Raw genomic sequence first — 20,097 nt, forward strand, 5'->3', positions numbered from 1 at the left:
CATTTATTGCAGATACACCAGAGCCACAGCTCTGGGGCTCTCAGGCTCTTCAAAAAGGGTTTCTGAGCTCCTTTCCCTTCCTTTCCTGCAGCTCCCACACCAAGAACATCACAGTCTGTCCTGAGAGGTGCTCAGAGTGACCCTGGAAGGAAATGCAGTGCCAAGGCCACCCCAGGCACTGCTGCAGGTCTGTCCCCACCAGGTCACAGTGTCACAGGTCACAGGTCACAGTGTCACAGGGTCACAGGTCACAGTGTCACAGGTCACCCACTGCCACTGGCTCCCCAACATCCTCCTGAGCATGGGCACAGAGGTTAAACCAAGCACAGCAGTCACTCCTAATTTGTTATAGTCACTCCTAAATTGTTAATAACACTTGCCAGGTGGGTAGTTTCATGTTTCCCCTAATCCAATGTGAGTTGGAAATGACTTGGTAAACACAAAAAGCTTTTCTCAGTGTCAGAGGAAACTCAGCATATTGACACAATAATCCAGAGAGATGACAGATGAATCATTGCAGCACTTTGCTGGAAGTTTGCACAGTTTGACAGACTGCCAGGTGCTAGACTTAACCTTTGTGCAAAGCTAGGCACAGGGAGCAGCTCCCTTCAGAGCCAGGAGAGTCCTGCCCTGGCACAGGAATTGCTTTTTTCTGTTTCATGTCCTGAGCAGAATTTATTTTCCAGGTGCTGCTCCTTAAAGGAATAAAACCTCCTTCTCTGGAGAGTTTGTATTTGAAGTATGAATCTTCTCCCATCAGCTCCAAACAAAAATGTGAGCTGTTTTTTTTTTTTTTCACTAAGGTTTTGAGTGAGTGTTTGGTTGTAGCTGAAGACACAAGAGCCTGAGTGCTCCTGTTGTCACCAGGAGTGTCTGGGGACACTTTCCTCTGCTGTTTGCCCTATCCCCAGAGCACAGGGACTGGGCTGGTGTTTAATCAGTCACCACCCTGCAGCAGGAGCCCAGCAGCCTGACAGAGCTCTCTGCAGCCTCTGGCCTCTCCTGGCCCAAGGGATGTGGCTGCAGAGAGGGCTGAGTGTTCCAGCCACCCCCTCAAACCAGCACAGGCACTTGCTGGCAGTGTTTCCATCAGCCCTGGGAGCCCCAGGCAGATTTTTGTGGCAGCCTGGCAGGAATTCAGGGGTGGCTGTGCCAGAGCAGGGCAATCCATCTCCTGCTGATTGGCAGGGAACATGTCTGGAAAGCAGCACTGATGGCAGCCCTGGGGCTGGCAGTGTCCCCTCTGCCTGCCCGTGCAGCTGCTTCTGTGCTGCCACCAAAACTGCTTAATACACAGAAAGTATTCAGAAAGGGATTTTCAGTAATTGGTAAAAAATTTGGTTCTTCTGGCCAGCCAGGTCTCAGATCTCCTGGAAATTCCTGGTTTTGCAGTTTCCCTCTTCCAGCCACCCCAGTCTAGCAGGTCAGGATGCTCCCAAGGTGCCCCGTGGGACAAGACCTCACCAGGGAGAAGGCAAAGGACAGTGTGGCTCAGCTCCAGAGCCACATCTGGATTTTCTCACCCTCCTGGACCAGCTTTTGATCAAAGTACAATGGGAGAAACTGCCAAGATGGCCAGAGGGAAACAGTAGCAGGTGCAGCTTATCCCAACCCCTCAAGTGTCCTGTCTGAGTCCCCAGCATGTGTGGGGACACTGGTGGCACCCTCTGAGCTGGGCTGGGCCCTGCCCCAGCTTTGTCACTGCACATTTCACTCTTTCCAAGGCCAGGTCAGCACCCAGAGTCACTGCACAGGGACAGAGGGGAGCAGAGGGACAGGAGAAGGGCTGGTGCTGGAACCAGCCAGGAGCCAATCCCAGGGATACACAGATTTCTGATCATCACCTCCCACATCCTCCCACCAGCTTGGCAAGGAAAACCAGTTAAAAATAAACAACAAAACCTCTTCAGCTTTACTGATTTCTGATTGGGAAACCAGCCCAGGGCTTCACAGAACCCTCCTGAGCAGCTCAGGCCATCACCCAGGACCACTTCCAGCACCTTCCTGCCTCACTGGCCCCCACAGCCCAGACACCCCACAGGAAACTGAAAACATAAAGAATGTTTGCTGTGAAATGGCCACAATTGTGCTGGCAATTTACAGCACATCTGTTGAACCCAGATGCCAAGAATTAAAGCAATGCCAAATGGCAACAAGGTATTTTCCTATTTTTCTCCGTGTTCACTGAGCAGCCACGGTAGAAAATACAAAAGTAGCCAATTTTGCTTTGTTACTGTTCCAATAAACCACAGGTTCAGGGGAGCAGATAAACCACGCAGGGTGAGAGCTCCAGAAAATACAAAAGTAGGCAATTTTGCTTTGTTACTGTTCAGTAAACCACAGGTTCAGGGGAGCAGATAAACCACGCAGGGTGAGAGCTCCAGCCTACCTTGCCAAAGCTGCCCTTCCCAATCGCCCGCAGAATCTGGAAGTGGTCAAAGTTCACTGCAAGGTAAAGAAAAAAGAATTTCCATTTGTAAATGCTTTACTAGAAACAAACTTGCATTTAAAAGAAGACAGGGAGTCAACTAGAGAGCATTGGCCAAGCTCTTATTGCAAGTTTTCCTCTGGGGAAGCTGCAGGGCAGCAGCTGCTTCCCTTTCCAGTCTCTTCTCAGGTGTTTGGGGGATCTGGCAGAGGGTTGGATGAGGTTATGGAATCTGCTTTAGCACAGGTTAAAATGCAGCTCAGCCTGTGGGGAGCCAGGGGAGCAGCTCAGAGGAAATGGGGAGTGTGGGACACCCTGCCCCACAAACAGTGCCCCACAAACAGTGCCCTAAAAACAGTGCCCCAAAACCACTGCCCTAAAAACAGTGCCCCACAAATACTGCCCCAAAACCACTGCCCTAAAAACAGTGCCCCACAAGCACTGCCCCAAAACCACTGCCCTAAAAACAGTGCCCCAAAACCACCGCCCCAAAACCACTGCCCTAAAAACAGTGCCCCCAAACCACTGGCCCACAAACACTGCCCCCAAACCACTGCCCCACTGCCCACTGCCCACTCCCACATCCCCAGCCCCCCTGCCCACTCCCACATCCTCAGCCCCCCTGCCCCTGCCCAGCCAGCTCTGGTGTGCTGCCTCTGTGCCCAAGGCCAGCATCTGCGGACAGGGACACTCACTGCCTCCACTGCAGACCCACCCACAGCAATGGCAGGAGTGATGGTGCAGCTGGAACACCTCAGCCACTGCCTCCATCAGCTGCTGCTGCAAACAAAATTATTTTTATACCAAAGTACTGCTGGGGTTTATTTTAATACCAGTTTCAAATAAAAAAGACAAGGCAGGGAGGAGCTTGCTGATGGACTGAGCCCATTGCTCAGGCACAGCTGTCAGCCCTTGCCAGCTCCACCACCAGACCCTGGCCGTGCAGGGGACCCTCAGCATCCTTCAGATGTCTGCAGCAAAGGCTTGGCATGGGCTGGGGGTGCAGCAGGAGGGGGTCAGCAGTGAGCACTGAGCCTGTTGACTGGCCACGCTCAGGAAGAGTGGGAACAAAGAATTCACTATAAATATTACGAGTCCCACTCCCAGATCAGAAATAAATGCACATCTGTCATCTCTGAGGATGAATCAAGAGCCCACGCATGCCCATGGAGTTCCTATTACCCTTTTGTGCTAGGCTTATATCCAAAATATTGTTATTGTCACTTCTGGGGGGGCGGCTTCTGCAGGGAGCTCAGCAAACTTTGCCAAACGAAGCTGAAAACAGAATCTGGGCCAGCTCTCACTCTGTGTCCCTGCAGCCCCAGCGCCCTCCCCCAGCCGTGCCACCACTGCTCTGCCTTTAGCTGCTTTAGCTGGGTAACTGGTTTACATGGTTGAGTTGGTTTCGTTCGTTTAGCTGGTTAACATGGTTTAGCTGGCTGACATGATTTAGCTGATTTAGCTGGTTTAGTTAGTTTATCTGGCTGACATGGTTCAGTTGGTTTAGCTGGTTTAGCTGGTTTAGCTGGCTGACATGGTTTAGATGGTTTAGCTGGTTTATCTGGCTGACATGGTTCAGCTGGTTTAGCTGGTTTAGCTGGTTTAGCTGGCTGTGTGGTGACCAGCAGAGGCTGCCCCCGTTGGTCTCAGGTTCTTTCCAGCCTCCATGACTCTGACCTGCCCGAGGTTTCTCCAGGAGAGCCCAGGACAGCCCACAGTGACACAGTGTCCCCAAACCCTCCCAGGGCAGCGCTCAGCTCCAGGGATGCTGAGTCACCTCCCCATCCCCTCCCTTCTCCCTGGCCTCTTGTTTAAGCAGTGATTTTATTGAGGATTTCCCTACCACCCCTACCAGGGAGCAATGCAAAGCTGCAGCTTCAGCTCCATAAATGCTCTGTCTGACATGCCAAAGCATCTGATCAATGTTTTCCACAAGCAATCAAACCCAGTGGCTGACCTCCCACCACCAAGAGGATGCCCAGCCTCAGTGAGCCTGGGAGGGGCAGCATTTTCTTGGCAATTTAACCTCAGGGAAGTGTTCCTGATCTGCCACCACTCCAGGAGGAGAGCTCTTGACAACTCTTTGTGATAGTGTTTGGAATATTGTGTAAAAAGGCACTGCCACTGAGAAAACAAACCCCAAAGTGTCATTTCCATGTATCCATGACTACAACTGATCTGGGAAGCTTCTCGAGTCAGCAGGCAGGAAACAAACCTAGAGATGAATATTCACCAGGCCCTTGAACCTATCAGCAGAGATGTCACTCTTAATAAATTAATACAGAGTTCTGCTGATGGGAAGCTGAGATGATGCACTGATTTCCCAGTTCCAGTATTTTCTGCAGGATTCAGCAGGCAGTCTGATAATTCTATGTAAGTAAATGATTCTATGAGTACATGATCCCAACAAAGCAAAAGCAGTCTCAGCACTTGAAGAAGAAAATCATAGTAGCAGTGTGCTGCTTTTTGTGCACAGCACACTGGATTACTAAGAATGTTAACTTATCACTACAGAATATGTGATTTCCCTAAAATAGAAACCCTGAACCTGCCTGGAACAGTTGGGAATGCTCCAGAGGCTGCACTCTCTGCCTGGCAGGGGAAAGCTGTCACTCACCCCAGCACAGAGCTGCTGATCTGGGGGTGACTGCTCCAGCCTGAGCCACAGACACCAGCAGAGAATCTGGTGACAGCAAGCAGGTGACAGCTGCTGCCTCTCACAGCCTGCTGACCCTCACCCTGCTGACCCTCACCCTGCTGACCCTGCTGACCCTCACCCTGCTGACCCTCACCCTGGCAGTGCTTGGCATTGGGACAATGCCCTCCACAGCCTGCTTGGCTCTGGCCAGTCCTGAGCACCAAACTGAGACTACACGAGCCCAGGTGAGTGGGACTCGTAGGTGCCTTACAGCTGAAAGTGTTCTGTGCTTCTGTTCCATCCCACCCCACCCCACCCCAAATCCATGTACAATGTGCAAACAGGAGCAGCTGACTTGCCCATCACACCCAGCCCTTGCCCTCTGCTCTGCTGCAATGTCCCCAGGGGTGTTTTCCCCTCTCCTGTTCTGCAATGTCCCCACAGGTGTTTTCCCTCTCCAGTTCTGCAATGTCCCCACAGCTGTTTTTCCCCTCTCCTGTTCTGCAATGTCCCCACAGGTGTTTTTTCCCTCTCCTGTGCTGCAATGTCCCCACAGGTGTTTTCCCCTCTCCTGTTCTGCAATGTCCCCACAGGTGTTTTTCCCCTCTGCTGTTCTGCAATGTCCCCACAGGTGTTTTCCCCTCTCCTGTTCTGCAATGTCCCCACAGGTGTTTTTCCCCTCTGCTGTTCTGCAATGTCCCCACAGGTGTTTTTCCCCTCTGCTGTTCTGCAATGTCCCCAGGGGTGTTTTCCCCCTCTCCTGTGCTGCAATGTCCCCACAGGGGTTCCCTCACAAGAACAGGACACCAGCTGTTCCCTGACTCCCCCAGCAGCTCCTCCCCAGCGTGGCACCTGCACAGGGGAGGGGCCCAGGGGACAGGAGGTGCTGGCACTTGCCATGTGTTGCTTCCTGGCACCCAGTGACAAAGCATGAATCACAGATAAGGATAAATACCATAGCCTGGCTTTGCTCCTGTGCTGTGGTTTGTTCTCCAGCTCCAGGAATGCGTGACAAGCAGGGTGGCAGGGATGGCAGGGTGGCAGGGATGGCAGGGTGACAGGGATGGCAGGGTGGCAGGGATGGCAGGGTGGCAGGGGAGGGTGGCACTGAGGCATGGCAGGGCTCCAGGTGCCCTCAGCACCTCCCCAGAGCTCACCCAGCCCAGCCCTGCCCCCTGCTCCCAGAGTGCAGGTGCTGCTCTGACATTAATTGTAATTAATGTAATTAAGAGCTCATTGCAGTCACAAGATGTGATTAAAGCACGCTGGGTACACAGCCAGTGAAACAGAGACAATGAAGAGTACAGGAGCACATTTCCCTGCAACAATTCATTACACACAGGGATGAGAGATGCAAAAAAACAAATATTAGAGCTTTGTCTTTACTATTTTAAAATTATGAATGTTCTCATCATTTTTTTTTCTGTTTATTCTGCATTTATTTGCAAGATACCTAAAAATAACTCTTCAGAAGCACAGTGGGCTCCCAGTGAGTGCTCAACAGCAGGACCTGGTAATAATCTCCAGCAGCAGGAGAACAATGTTAGGATGCAGTTAGTAAACCTGGCCTACAACACCCTCAAATCTGGGAAGCCAGCAAAATAAATCCCATTTTAAGGTTCAAGTTAATATTTCCCTCTTTAGCTGCATGTTCTCCAGCTCCATTAATGTCAACAGGGACATTTAACTCCAAGAATTATTTTCTTCAACACCAAAGGCCTAAAGAATTATATTTTTCCATCGTGTATTAGTAAATGTGTCAGGGTAGTATGACATGATCCCCTTCCTATCAATGTATTTCTAACACACTGGCATAAACAATAGCATTTCTCTACCCAAAATTAATTGCATTTCTCTACCCATAATTAATTGCATTTCTCTACCCATAATTAATTGCATTTCTCTACCCACTAGCTGGGAAGGAGCACCCCAGTAACTGATACAGAAACATTAAACTGTGGCCACAGAAACCACAGCTTTGCTGCCACAAAATGCCACAAGTTTCATCTGGCAGGAAGGAGAGTCCCCAGGCTGTCCCGAAGTGTCCCCAGGCTGTCCCCAGGTGTCCCCAGGCTGTCCCCAGGCTGTCCCCAGTGTCCCCAGGCTGTCCTGAAGTGTCCCCAGGCTGTCCCCAGGTGTCCCCAGCACCATCCTCAGCTTCTGCCTCACAGCACCACAACTTTCCTTTTTGGATTGTTGGTTTTTTTCCTCACTTTTACCAATAAGAATATTTCATTTCAAGGAACTATAATTGATTTACAGGAAAATAATAATAATAAAAAAAGCCTCGATAGCACATGTTTGTAGTAGCATAATGTCAGCAATAAGCAGCTGCTGGATGTTATTTCATGTGTCTGCAGCATATGTTGGAAATGATAAATGGTTGAGTCTCAGTGCCTCATGAAAGACTGAGGCTGCACCAGCTGGGACTGCTAAAATCCCCAAAGTGAGAGAAGCACCTTTGTAGAGCCATGTAATTTTAGGCAAATTAATTCCAACAAGTATTGTAAAGCTGGCTGGACCAGGACCCTGAATTAATTACCTCCATTCGTTTGTTTACAAGGTGTAAAATTGTCTCTTCTGGAGTGTTTTCAGTACTGGCCATGCCAGCATTCCTAGCACAACAAAGACTCTTCTGCAGCTTTATTTTAAAAGATATAAAAAGAATAAAGAGTTACACAAAATTAAATGATTGATCTCAAATGAAGTTTTCATTTCTCCTCTGAAAAATCTTTAAATGAAAAATTATTCCCAAAATCCACCCTGAGCCTCCCCTGCCCAACCTGAGCCCGTTCCCTCTGCTCCTGTCCCTGTTCCTGTTCCCAGATCCCAAATCTCCTCCTGGCAGGGAGTTGTGCAGAGCCAGAATTTCCCCCTGATTCTCCTTTTCTCCTGAGCCCCTTCCCATTTCCCTCAGGGATTCTCCATTCCCTTCCCAGCCCCTCAGGGATTCTCCATTCCCTTCCCAGCCCCTCAGGGATTCTCCATTCCCTTCCCAGCCCCTCAGGGATTCTCCATTCCCTTCCCAGCTCCTCAGGGATTCTCCAGCCCCTTCCCAGCTCCGTTCCCCTCTCTGCACACACTCCAGTCCATCAGTGCCAAAAGTAAGGCTGAGAACAAAGTTTGGGGTGTCTTTGCCATTTCCATTTCCACCAGTTTGCTCACAAATTTTGGAGTTTGTCAGCCTGGGTTCACCCCCACCCCTGGGAAAACATCCCTGGGAAAACATCCCTGGTTTTGTGCATGCTCTGCAGGTTCTGGCCCTTCAGTGTCGAGGTTTGCTGAGTAAGCCCAGCTTAAATACAACTGAGGAACTCTCATAGGCGTGTGGAAACCTTCAGTAATCAGAAATACAATCCAGCCAGCAGACACACACTGTTTGAAGGAAGAAACTCATCATTGTTACTCTAAGCCAGCTCCAGCCCTCCCAGTTCCACACGATGGAGCAGAAAGGAGCAGAAGAGCACAGGGAACCCTTGTGGTGAAGCAGAAGCTTGAGAAGGAAGAATCCATCAATCCATCCATCCATCATCCATCCATCCATCCATCATCCATCATCATCATCATCCATCCATCATCATCCATCCATCCATCATCAATCCCTCCATCCATCCATCCATCCATCATCCAATCCATCCATCATCCAGCATCATCCATCCATCATCCATCCATCACCTCCATCCATCCATCATCCAGCCATCCATCATCCATCACACACTCCATCCATCCATATCCATCCATCATCCATTCATCCATCATCCTCATCCATCATCCATTCATCCATCCATCCAATCCATTCATCCCATCCATCATCCATCATCCTATCCATCCATCATCCATCCATCCCATCATCCATCCATCCATCATCATCCATCCATCCATCCATCATCCAATCATCATCCTCCATCATCCATCCCATCCATCCATCCATCCATCCATCCATCCATCCATCATCCATCCATCCATCATCATCATCATCCATCCATCATCCATCCATCCATCCATATCCATCCATCATCCCTCATCCATCCATCCATCCCCCATCCATCCAATTCCATCCATCCATCATCCAATCCATCCATCCCTCCATCCATCCATCCATCCATTCCATCCCTCATCCATCCATCACAATCCATCATCCATCATCCATCCATCCATCCATCATCCATCCTTCATCCATCCATCCTGCCGCCATCCATCCATCCATCATCCATCCATCCATCCATCCATCCATCCATCCATCCATCATCCATCCATCCATCCATCCATCCATCATCCATCCATCCATCCATAATCCATCCATCCATCCATCCATCCATCCATCCATCCATCCATCCATCCATCCATCCATCCATCCATCCCTCTTTCCATCCATCCATCATCCATCCATCCATCATCCATCATCCATCCATCCATCCATCCATCCATCCATCCATCCCTCCATCCATCCCTCCATCATCCATCCATCCATAATCCATCCATCCATCCATCATCCATCCATCCCTCCATCCATCATCCATCATCCATCCATCCATCATCCATCATCCATCCATCCATCCATCCATCCATCCATCCATCCATCATCCATCCATCCATCCATCCATCCATCCATCCATCCATCATCCATCCATCATCCATCCCTCCATCCATCCATCCATCATCCATCATCCATCCCTCCATCCTCAGTGTTTTCTCTGAGGTTTCATTCTTTGCTGCCAATGAATCACACACTGCCTGGGTCAGGGGCAGATTGAGCTGTGCTGTTCTGGCACCATTTTAAATTTTTACCACAGTTCAGTTCTGTCTGACACAACTGGGACAGATTTTTTTCACATTTATGGCACAGCAATAGTTCCACTGAGCGTCCCCAAGTTGCAGTGTAATAAATACAGGGTTTATATCAGAAATTAATCTTATTTCCATGAGCTTGGCTCACCCTGTGGTCCTGACTGTACAAGGGAAACCTTTAAACAAGGAGTCAAATTTTAAGTCGTTTCAATCCACAATTTAAAGAAAAGTTGTTCTGTGTCCAAGCTCCCTCTGAGGGTCTGACACACAGACTGCTCCCCACCCTCAGGTCTGCAGCCACCTGTGCCTGAGGATGAGACAAGCCTAAACCTTGGCCTGTCTCAGCAGGAGCGTTCTTGGAGAGAATTCTCAGGAGTGAAAGGGTGCAGAGGGTTTGTGCTGCCATCCTGCCCAGGAGCGTGTCTCACCCCACCTGCCATGCTCCAGCCTCTCCTCTATGTTAATCACTTCAAAGTTGCTAAATTATTCACTGCTCAGAAAATACATTTTCATTTCTTAGAGCTGGCAGCCAAGAATGACTTACAGAAATAGGTCATGCTCATCCCATAGAAGAATTACCATACACTTCATGTGCTCCCCTCCCCAGTTTCCATTTTTAAGCTCTGCTCCACGTGAGGATGGGCCAAATTTAAACTGTCTGCATTTTTTATGCTGCTCCCACAGTCTCCACCATGTGCCCTGACTTTCCATTTTTAATAAACTGCACCCAGTGAAAACATTAACAGACCAAATTCTGTCTGCTGTTCCTGCAGACCCAAGCAAAGCTCCCATGATAACTGCAAAGGAAACAACCACAGTTTTCCAATACTCTGGCTTGGGAAAATCCATCCTGCCTGGAGCCCAGCCAGCCCTGCCCTTGGCCAAGTGGGGTTTGCACCCTTCTTTTCATTTTCTCTACCTCAATATCTCCAAAACAAAGATTTTAATGTGCCATTCAAAAGAATTTTTTAAAAAAGAACTTCTAGCTGGTGCATTTAATTCTCTGGTTTTACACATGGCCAAACAAAACCCAATTGGCTGAGGGCTGTCCCAGCTGCGAGCCAGGAGGTGCCCAGGCTGCTGCTGCCTCCACAGGGATTTCTCCTCCCTGGGAACCCCAGAACAAGGACCCTGTTCAGGATTTGTGCTCCTGTTGTGCTTTGCCCAGGCAGTGCCAGCCTGGATTTTGGGAGGCCCCACTGCAGCCTCTGGGAAGGGATTCAGGATTCAGCCCAGGGGAACAAGTGGCACATGAACCACAAGCACAGAGCAAGAGTTCTTTAAGGGAATCAAAGAATCACAGGCTGGTTTCTCGGGGAAGGGACCTTAAAGCTCATCCAGTTCCAATCCCCTTCCACTAGCAGAGGTTGCTCCAAGCCCATCCAAGCCAGCCTTGGCCATTTCCAGGGCTGGGAATGTTCAATGCCCTCACTAGAAGTGATGACAGAGGAAAATCCAGACTGAGCCCATTTGGAGGCAGGGAAGGGAAGGAAAGTGAGTGTGGCAGGAGGAAGGGAGGATGGAAGGGACCATGGCACCCTGAGAGTGTCACCAAGGACACTGCAGCCACCAGCCCTGTGCTCTGCAAAGCCCAGCCCAGCAAAGCCCAGTCCCAGTAAAGCCCAGTCCCTGCAAAGCCCAGTCCCAGTAAAGTCTAGTCCCTGCAAAGCCCAGCCCAGCAAAGCCCAGCCCAGCAAAGCCCAGTCCCAGTAAAGCCCAGTCCCTGCAAAGCCCAGTCCCTGCAAAGCCCAGCCCAGCAAAGCCCAGTCCCAGTAAAGCCCAGTCCATGCAAAGCCCAGTCCCTGCCCAGTCCAGTCCCTGCAAAGCCCAGCCCAGCAAAGCCCAGTCCCTGGCTGTGCTCAGGGAAGCTGTTTGTTTGTGATTCAGCCTAGAGAGAGGGGTGCAGCTCACAGAACACAGCTGCCCTGCCATATGCAGAGCATTAATTACTGTATCATTTGTTCCCATGGCAGGTCGAAGAGATCATTACCAACTCAGGAACACCAGTGCTAATAATAGTATTGCTCCCAATCGTATTCCAGCATTCAGCTTGTTCCAATTGTTGGGCTCAATAGCAGCTTACACTAATTCCCACCAACTTTTAACAGCCTTGTATTGAGAAGTTCACACTCAAATGGCACAAATTCTAATTCACAGCAGGATTAACTCTTCGTGCTTTAAACTTAATTACGTGCAGCCAGGTGGCTCTTGGTGTTCCTTCCTCCTTAGCTAAACCCAACCACACACATTTAATGATTCCTGTCTGCATTCACTGATGGAGCAAATTAGGACTCCTGGGGGGCCAAGTGCAACTTTTCCAGTGTTGTCTAAACTGAAAACACAATGTTCCAGAAGCCACACTGCGTGCCCAGGCTCGCTCCTGTGAGGCTGCAGAACCTGCCTGGGTTTGCTGGGAGAAAGGGGGAAAACTCAGAGGAGAGCTGCCCACAGAACCCCAGAACTGTTTAGGCTGGAAAACCCCCTGAGACCATCGAGTCCAATCACACCTCCACACTGCCAAGGCCACAGTAGCCCACGTCCCCAAGTGCCACATCCATGTGCTTTTTAAATCCCTCCAGGGATGGGGACTCCAGCACTGCCCTGAGCAGCCTGTGGCAGGGCTGGACATCCCTTCCCATGGAGGGATTTTCCCTGATACCCACTCTAAAGTCTCCCCAATGATGCTGACACCCCATGCAGTATTTCTGTGGGCACTCCCAGACCTCGTGTGACCTTTCTGCCCTGGCAGTTGATGCAGGAGTGCAGAGACAGATGCACAGTGCAGTCACAGAAGCTGTGTGTGCCCAAGAGCTGCAGGAGCTCTGTCAAACCCTGGGCTCTGTGATTCCAGCACCAACAGGCCTGTATGGAACAGCCAGGGAAAGTGCTCTGAGAAACTGCTGAGCTGCCTTCCCAGTCTGCAGAAAGAAATCCTTCCAACCACTGCACTGGTATCAAGATACTTCTGATTAAAGGGTGACTCCAAACTCAGGGGACCACCCCAGCAGATGTGCACACATCTGGATCCCAGCCACAGCCCCAGCTCCTGTGCAAGGGCTGAGAAGCAGCAGCAGCAGCAGCAGCAGCAGCAGCAGGCTCCTGTGCTGCTCCTCAGCCAGCCCATGGATCACTGTGCCATGCTGGACCATGGCTGTGGGAGCAGGAGATGCCCAGGATCACTGTGCCATGCCCAGCATGGTTGTGGGAGCAGGAGATGCCCAGGATCACTGTGCCATGCTGGACCATGGCTGTGGGAGGGCAGCAGCATTAGGAAAAGCCCAGGATCAGTGACAGTGACATCACAGAGCAGCTGGTGTCATCTGGAGCTGATGGCTCCTGGCTATGTGTCACTGTGATTTATCCTCCAGATTATGTGGCTGCTGATGTGCTGGATTTACAGCAGCTCCTGTCCCTGTGCAGCCCTGCACACCAGAATTGAGGGATTTTCACAGAACCAGGGCAGCCCCCAGAGCTGGGCCCTGCTCAGGGCAGTGCCAGGGCTGTGCCCCTCTCCTGGGTCACACTGTCCCATCCTCCATCAGCAAACCAGAGCAGTTAAACAGCTCCACTGGCAGCCACAGGCTCTGGCTATCCCCCAGCAGCTCCTCCAGGCTGCTCACAGGCACAGGAACCCTGTCTGCCTGCCAGGAGAGTGCACAGGGAAGCCACACCATGACTCACCCCCAAACTAGGAAAAACCTCCAACCCAGCATCCAGCTGCTGCCAGAAGCACCCAAGGGAAAGGACAAAGGAATAAACTCCTATGAAACACCATAAATAAAACTGAAATACCCAGAATGAAGCCAGTGGAGCTCTGCCTTTGCTCAAACCAGTGCAATTCCCTCCAAGAAAAAAAGCAGGGGAGGAGACAATCCCAACAACACTGGGGGCTGTCCCACCCTCTCACCTGCCTGTGACCCTGCCCCAAATCCCTGCCCCACCTCCTCATACTCTGCTTTTTCAGCTGGGTCATATCTTCTGTTGTGCAGCTCACTGTGAACAGCAGCAAGAAATATCAAATTCAACAAATTCCTGATAAACCACAGAATCAATTGAATGAAATCAAAACCTTTCCCTTCTCTCAGCCTCTGTTTCCACACTTGACATCTTGAGCACTTTCCAGTTAGATTTAATGAACAGAAAGTGTTCTCTTTTTTATTCCCTAAAGGCAAATACTACTTTTCTACCTCCTAGGGAAAAAAATTGTTGAAAATCTGCTTCCATTTGATCAAGAAACAGAAAGAAAAAGACTAAATGCTTCTTAAATTAGCCCACTAGTATCCAGAAATATCAAAAAGCTGTTATATTGTAGATATAAACGTATCTTCAGAGGATGGGGAATATGTGCATTTGCTGCCAGAGGAGGGGCCCAGTGCTGAGCTCAGGGTGAGGATGGGGATCAGATCCACCCCTCTGGGTGAGCTGGGAGAGCACAGCCTGCTCTGGCCCTCCCAGCTGGAAAACCAGCTCCCACCCCAGCCTCACCCCAGCACAGATGATACCCACGGGGACCATAGGGGAAAAAAGTTATGCACTTCCAAAAATTCCTCTTTTTCTCACTTTTCCCTCCTCTTTGTGGCAGTTTTCCATCCCAACAGGAACAGGATCCCCACAGGGACAGGATCCCAACAGGGACAGGATCCCACAGGAACAGGATCCCATAGGGACAGGGCACAGGACAGAGCTGTATCCCACAAGGATCCCACAGGGACAGGATCCCCACAGGAACAGGATCCCCACAGGGACAGGATCCCATAGGGACAGGGCACAGGACAGAGCTGTATCCCACAAGGATCCCACAGGGACAGGATCCCCACAGGGACAGGATCTCCACAGGGACAGGATCCCAACAGGAACAGGATCCCAACAGGGACAGGATCCCCATAGGGACAGGATCCCACAGGAACAGGATCCCACAGGAACAGGATCCCCACAGGGACAGGGCATAGGACAGAGCTGTATTCCACAAGGATCTCACAGGGACAGGATCCCCACAGGGACAGGATCCCACAGGGACAGGATCCCCACAGGGACAGGATCTCCACAGGGACAGGATCCCCACAGAAACAGGATCCCATAGGGACAGGGCACAGGACAGAGCTGTATCCCACAAGGATCCCACAGGAGCAGGATCCCCACAGGGACAGCAGTGACAGCACAGCTGGGTCACAGCCCTGTCCCCAGCAGGGGCAGCAGGCTCCCTGTCCCAGAGGTGTCCCCGTGCTGGGATGTGTCCCAGCCCTGCCAGCAGAGCCTGTCCCTCCACGCCAGACACCCGAAGCCATCCAGCAGCGCCAGCTGCAGCCCTGCTCTGGGAGCAGCTCAGCCCCCTGCGGGAACTGCTCCGGAGCATCTCCCGGGGCTGGCACTGAACCATCCCCGACAGGAGCCTCTCCCCAGCCCTCCCAGCGGCTCTGGCAAGCCCAGGCTGCCTGTGCACAGCCCCAGGCGTTGGTTTTCCCTTTAGAACTGCCCTGCTCATTGCTGCCTCCTGCCCTGCCGGGGCTGGGGAGTCCAGGGGCAGCTGCTGCTGCATCCCCGCTGCAGGAGGACATGCTGGTCCAGCTGATGCCTGTTATTTTTTAAATAAATATGTAATTTACAATATTGAACAAAATATGGAATAAACACCACTTGTCACTATCCAGTGCTACAACTCCCCTTAAGCCTGTAATTACTTAGAAAAGCCTTTCACTACTGCACAGATCTCCCACAGATTTTCCCTCGGTAAGCTCAGGCTGAAGCTGATGACTGTCAGCTGAAGGACAGGAGTTGATTTCAGCCTATTTATCCTCCAGTTTGATCTGTCCCACAGATGAGAGGACAGCAATTGCTGTAAATGATGGTATAAATGGTTATTGCGAGTTCTCCAAGAGCTCCAGGCTGGGTGGCCGTGGAGGGGACACTGCCCACGTCCCCTCTGGGGGTGGCAGTCACGAGGGGGGCACTGCCAGCAGGGACAGGGGAGGAGGGGACACAGCTCATCCCCCAGGAGAGCTGGGGAATGACCCCTGAGCCAGGAACCTGAGCCCCTCCTGTGTCCCAGGTGTCCCCAGGTGTCCCCGGTGTCCCCAGGTGTCCCCAGACACAGCTCAGAGCTCTGGGTCTCCACTCTGGTGGCCCAGCACTGCACCCTGCATTTCTGAGCGGTGACAAAGCCCAGGTGACACCAGGGACTCCTGGTGCTGTTCCATGGGCACAGGCACATGCCAAGTGCCAGCAGCTGCAGAGCCACCACACAGAGCAGGTGCCAGCTTGCCTCTTTAAACATAAGGTGTTTTTTCATGTCTTTTGGGCAATAAGTACTCCAAATGCATTAATGTCTTGCTCTGTTAACAAAGAAACTATGGCAACACACACAGAGCTGCCAAGAGAATTACTGAAACAAGGTTTAATAGTTAATAAGCAGCCAGATGATGTCAGATTCATCTATTAAGACCAGTTTATATCTGCCTATTAGAACTTAATGTCCCAGAAAGTTGGGTTGGCCAGGATTAAATAGTCTTCCTTTTAGCCCAATTATCAGCAATAAAACCAATTTTCTAAAGAATAGGGTAGAGTTATCCAAAATGTGGCCAGACCAAGCCTGTATTTTGCAGCATGCCTGTAATGTTCCTTTTGTTAAGGAGCAATTTTCTGGATGTCAGAGATGTGAATCAAAATTTAATGTGTGTGCGTGTGTGTGTTCTGGAAATGGCAATGGCAGCACAGGAAACCAAAGGCTTTTATTCCCATTTGTGCCAGTGCATTTCTGAGCCTGTTGGAATTGTTCTTCTTCCTAATTGAGGCGATCAAGAATTCTTAAGAAAGAATTTTCAGCAAAAATCCGTTTCCAAAACGGAGAAATGAATATTTGATGGAAAAGCATTAAGTTGCAGATAGACCTGCAGAGGGTTTTGTTTGCCTAGCAGGGATGTGCCCCATGAGGAGCCCTGAGGTGCCACAGCCCAGGTGTGGCTGCCCTGGAGCTGCTCATGGAGCTGCCCTTGGCACCAGGAAACCTCCAGCACCTGCAGCACTGCTCCCTCCAAGTGAAACACTTGGCTTGCCTGGGTGGAGAGGGAGCCAAAGGTGCCCTGCCCTGGCACTCTGAGCTGCTGGGGACAGAGCCACCCCAGGGTAGGGACAGAGCCACCCCCGGGCTGGGGACAGAGCCACCCCAGGATGGGGACAGAGCCACCCCAGGATGGGGACAGAGCCACCCCAGGATGGGATCAGAGCCACCCCGGGCTGGGATCAGAGCCGCCCCCGGGCTGGTTTCAGAGCCACCCCAGGCTGGTTTCAGAGCCACCCCAGGGTGGGATCAGAGCCGCCCCAGGCTGGTTTCAGAGCCACCCCAGGGTGGGATCAGAGCCACCCCAGGCTGGGGACAGAGCCACCCCCAGGCTGGGATCAGAGCCGCCCCCAGGGTGGGATCAGAGCCGCCCCCAGGGTGGGATCAGAGCCGCCCCCAGGCTGGGATCAGAGCCGCCCCAGGGTGGGATCAGAGCCGCCCCAGGCTGGTTTCAGAGCCACCCCAGGCTGGTTTCAGAGCCGCCCCCGGGCTGCTGCCCCCGTCAGGGGTCGCACAGCCCGGCCGCGGGCTCAGTCCTGCCCCTGCAGAGCTGCTCCCCGCACTTTGCCCCGGTCCCTGTCCCTGCTGTGCAGCGCAGCCGTTCCCTCCCTCAGCCTGCCTGGCACTGCTGTCTCTGCCCTGCTCTATTCTTAGCAGGTCTCAGATCACCAGTCCTTGGAACCATCAGCTCTGACCTGCCTCATCTTCTGAACTTCCCTTCACTTCAGCCCCCGGTGCTGCTTCCCCTGGAATCAATCAGCAGCTCTCAGAGCTTTCAGAGGCACAGACAGAACATTATTTCTGGGCAGTTCCCTGCCCTCTCCTGATGGTGTCTGACTCCTTCCGCTCCCCTCACGCTCAATGCAAAATTAAAATCTCTGGAAAAAAAACTCCTCCTGCACTTCCCAAAGCTCTTTGTGCCATCCATCTGTACCCATGGCCTCCAGAAAGAGGCGTGGAAGCAGTGCTGCCACCAGGGCAGGTGGGACAGAGCTCACCTGAGCCATGGGCAGGTGGGACAGAGCTCACCTGAGCCATGGGAGCTGGGACAGAGCTCACTGAGCCATGGGCAGGTGGGACAGAGCTCACCTGAGCCATGGGAACTGGGACAGAGCTCACCTGAGCCATGGACAGGTGGGACAGAACTCACCTGAGCCATGGACAGGTGGGACACAGCTCACCTGAGCCATGGACAGGTGGAACAGAGCTCACCTGAGCCATGGGAGCTGGGACAGAGCTCACCTGAGCCACAACAGCACACACACACACACCTGTGGCAGCCTGGGCTGCACTCCAGAACCAGACACACCTGCACAGCCCTGCTGTTTTGGGGACACAAAGTGCAGGATTTATGGGAATTTCTCACGTGCACAACCCCTCACACAGAAAAGCATTGAACAGCTTTAAGGGACTCAGCTCCTCATGTGAGCATCATGGGGGGAAGGGAAACGTTCCCTTCTCTGTGAAGTGAACAGCTGAGGAGCTTGTACCAGATGGGCCATATTTGGATCCCTCTCACAAACACAGGATTCACCATTTGGAGCTAAACGAGGAGCAGCTGCCCATTGTCCCACTTGGAGGGGGTTTGCTCATTCAATACCCAGAACTCAGGTGTCTGTGGAAGGAAAACCACAGAACCCCAGAGCCACTGGGGTGGGAAAGCCCCCCCAGCCCATGGAGCCCATCCTGTGACTGTCCCATCCCCACCCTGTCCAGAGCACCCAGTGCCAGCTCCAGGAGTTCCTGGGACACTCCAGGGATGGGGATCCAGCCCTGCCCGGGCAGCTCCAACCCCTGAGCTCCCTTTCCATGGGGAAATTATTCCCAAAATCCACCCTGACCTGCCTGCCCAGCCTGAGCTGTTCCCTCTGCTCCTGTCACAGGCTGCCAGTCAATGCAAGCACAAAAAATGAGTCAGTGAACCCCTGATCCTCTGTGCATTGGAATAATGATTACTGGAGTTTCAAAACCCAACAAGGATCCTGCTCAGTCCTGTCATGTCACCCCACAAGCAGTGCCACTGGAAGGGTGCAGCTATTCCCCAATCCTGCACAAAGCAGGGCTGGAATTCAGGGAAGGCTGCTGCTCCTGTCTGTATTTTGCTACACAAACCCCACAACAGCTACAAAAACAAGCAATAATTAAACTGCAGCCTAATCCATTGTCTTTATTTATGATAAATTATGAATTGCTGTGTTATGGACGCTCATTAAGCCCAGAAGGATGCTAAACAAAGTGTGTCAGCATCCCTGACAGGCTGACCCAGTGGCACAGGGTTGGATCCAGGCTGCCCCAACGAGCCAGGCCAGCTCAGGCTGTGCCAGCAGGGCTTGGGTCCTGTGCAGGGAGCAGCAATCCAAACTGGGGACGAGATGACTCAGCTGAGGCAGGAGATAAAAATACCCAAAAGACGTAAGGCAGAGCTCAAAAACACTCCCCTGGCTGTGAAGCAGCAGGGCCAGGCCGTGTTCCCCTGCTCAGTGCCAAAGGCAGCCCTGAGAGAGAGACAGGGCTGGGATGGGCATGGGGCAGCAGGGCTCAGACCCCAGAGCCCCCCCCAGAGCCCCCCCAGAGCCCCCCCAGCAGGGCTCAGACCCCAGAGCCTCCCCAGAGCCCCCCCCAGCTGGGATCAGACCCCAGAGCCTCCCCAGAGCCTCCCCAGAGCCCCCCCAGAGCCCCCCCAGCAGGGCTCAGACCCCAGAGCCCCCCCAGAGCCCCCCCAGCAGGGCTCAGACCCCAGAGCTCCCCCAGCAGGGATCAGACCCCAGAGCCCCCACAGAGCCCCCCCAGAGCCTCCCCAGCTGGGATCAGACCCCAGAGCCTCTCCAGAGCCCCCCCAGAGCCTCCCCAGAGTCCCCCCAGCTGGGATCAGACCCCAGAGCCCCCCCCAGAGCCCCCCCAGCTGGGATCAGACCCCAGAGCCCCCCCAGAGCCCCCCCCAGCTGGGATCAGACCCCAGAGCCTCCCCAAAGCCCCCCCATAGCCTCCCCAGCAGGGCTCAGACCCTAGAGCCCCCCCAGCTGGGATCAGACCCCAGAGCCCCCCCCAGGAGCCCCCCCAGCTGGGATCCGACCCCAGAGCCTCCCCAAAGCCCCCCCATAGCCTCCCCAGCAGGGCTCAGACCCTAGAGCCCCCCCAGCTGGGATCAGACCCCAGAGCCCCCCCAGAGCCCCCCCAGAGCCTCCCCAG

At 52.5% G+C, this 20,097-nt stretch overlaps 1 protein-coding gene across 1 annotated transcript in view; it reads right to left on the reverse strand.

The window, feature by feature from the left end:
* STK32C (serine/threonine kinase 32C) overlaps positions 1–20,097 on the reverse strand; it is a 52,313-nt gene that overhangs the window by 18,798 nt on the left and 13,418 nt on the right. Inside the window, exon 2 of the mRNA XM_079311948.1 lies at positions 2,390–2,445. Coding sequence (XP_079168074.1) covers positions 2,390–2,445 — 56 coding nt within the window. The remainder of the gene's footprint in view (positions 1–2,389; positions 2,446–20,097) is intronic.

Source organism: Erithacus rubecula, assembly GCF_903797595.1.
Source record: "Erithacus rubecula genome assembly, chromosome: 9".
NCBI classification, from domain to species: Eukaryota; Metazoa; Chordata; class Aves; order Passeriformes; family Muscicapidae; genus Erithacus; species Erithacus rubecula.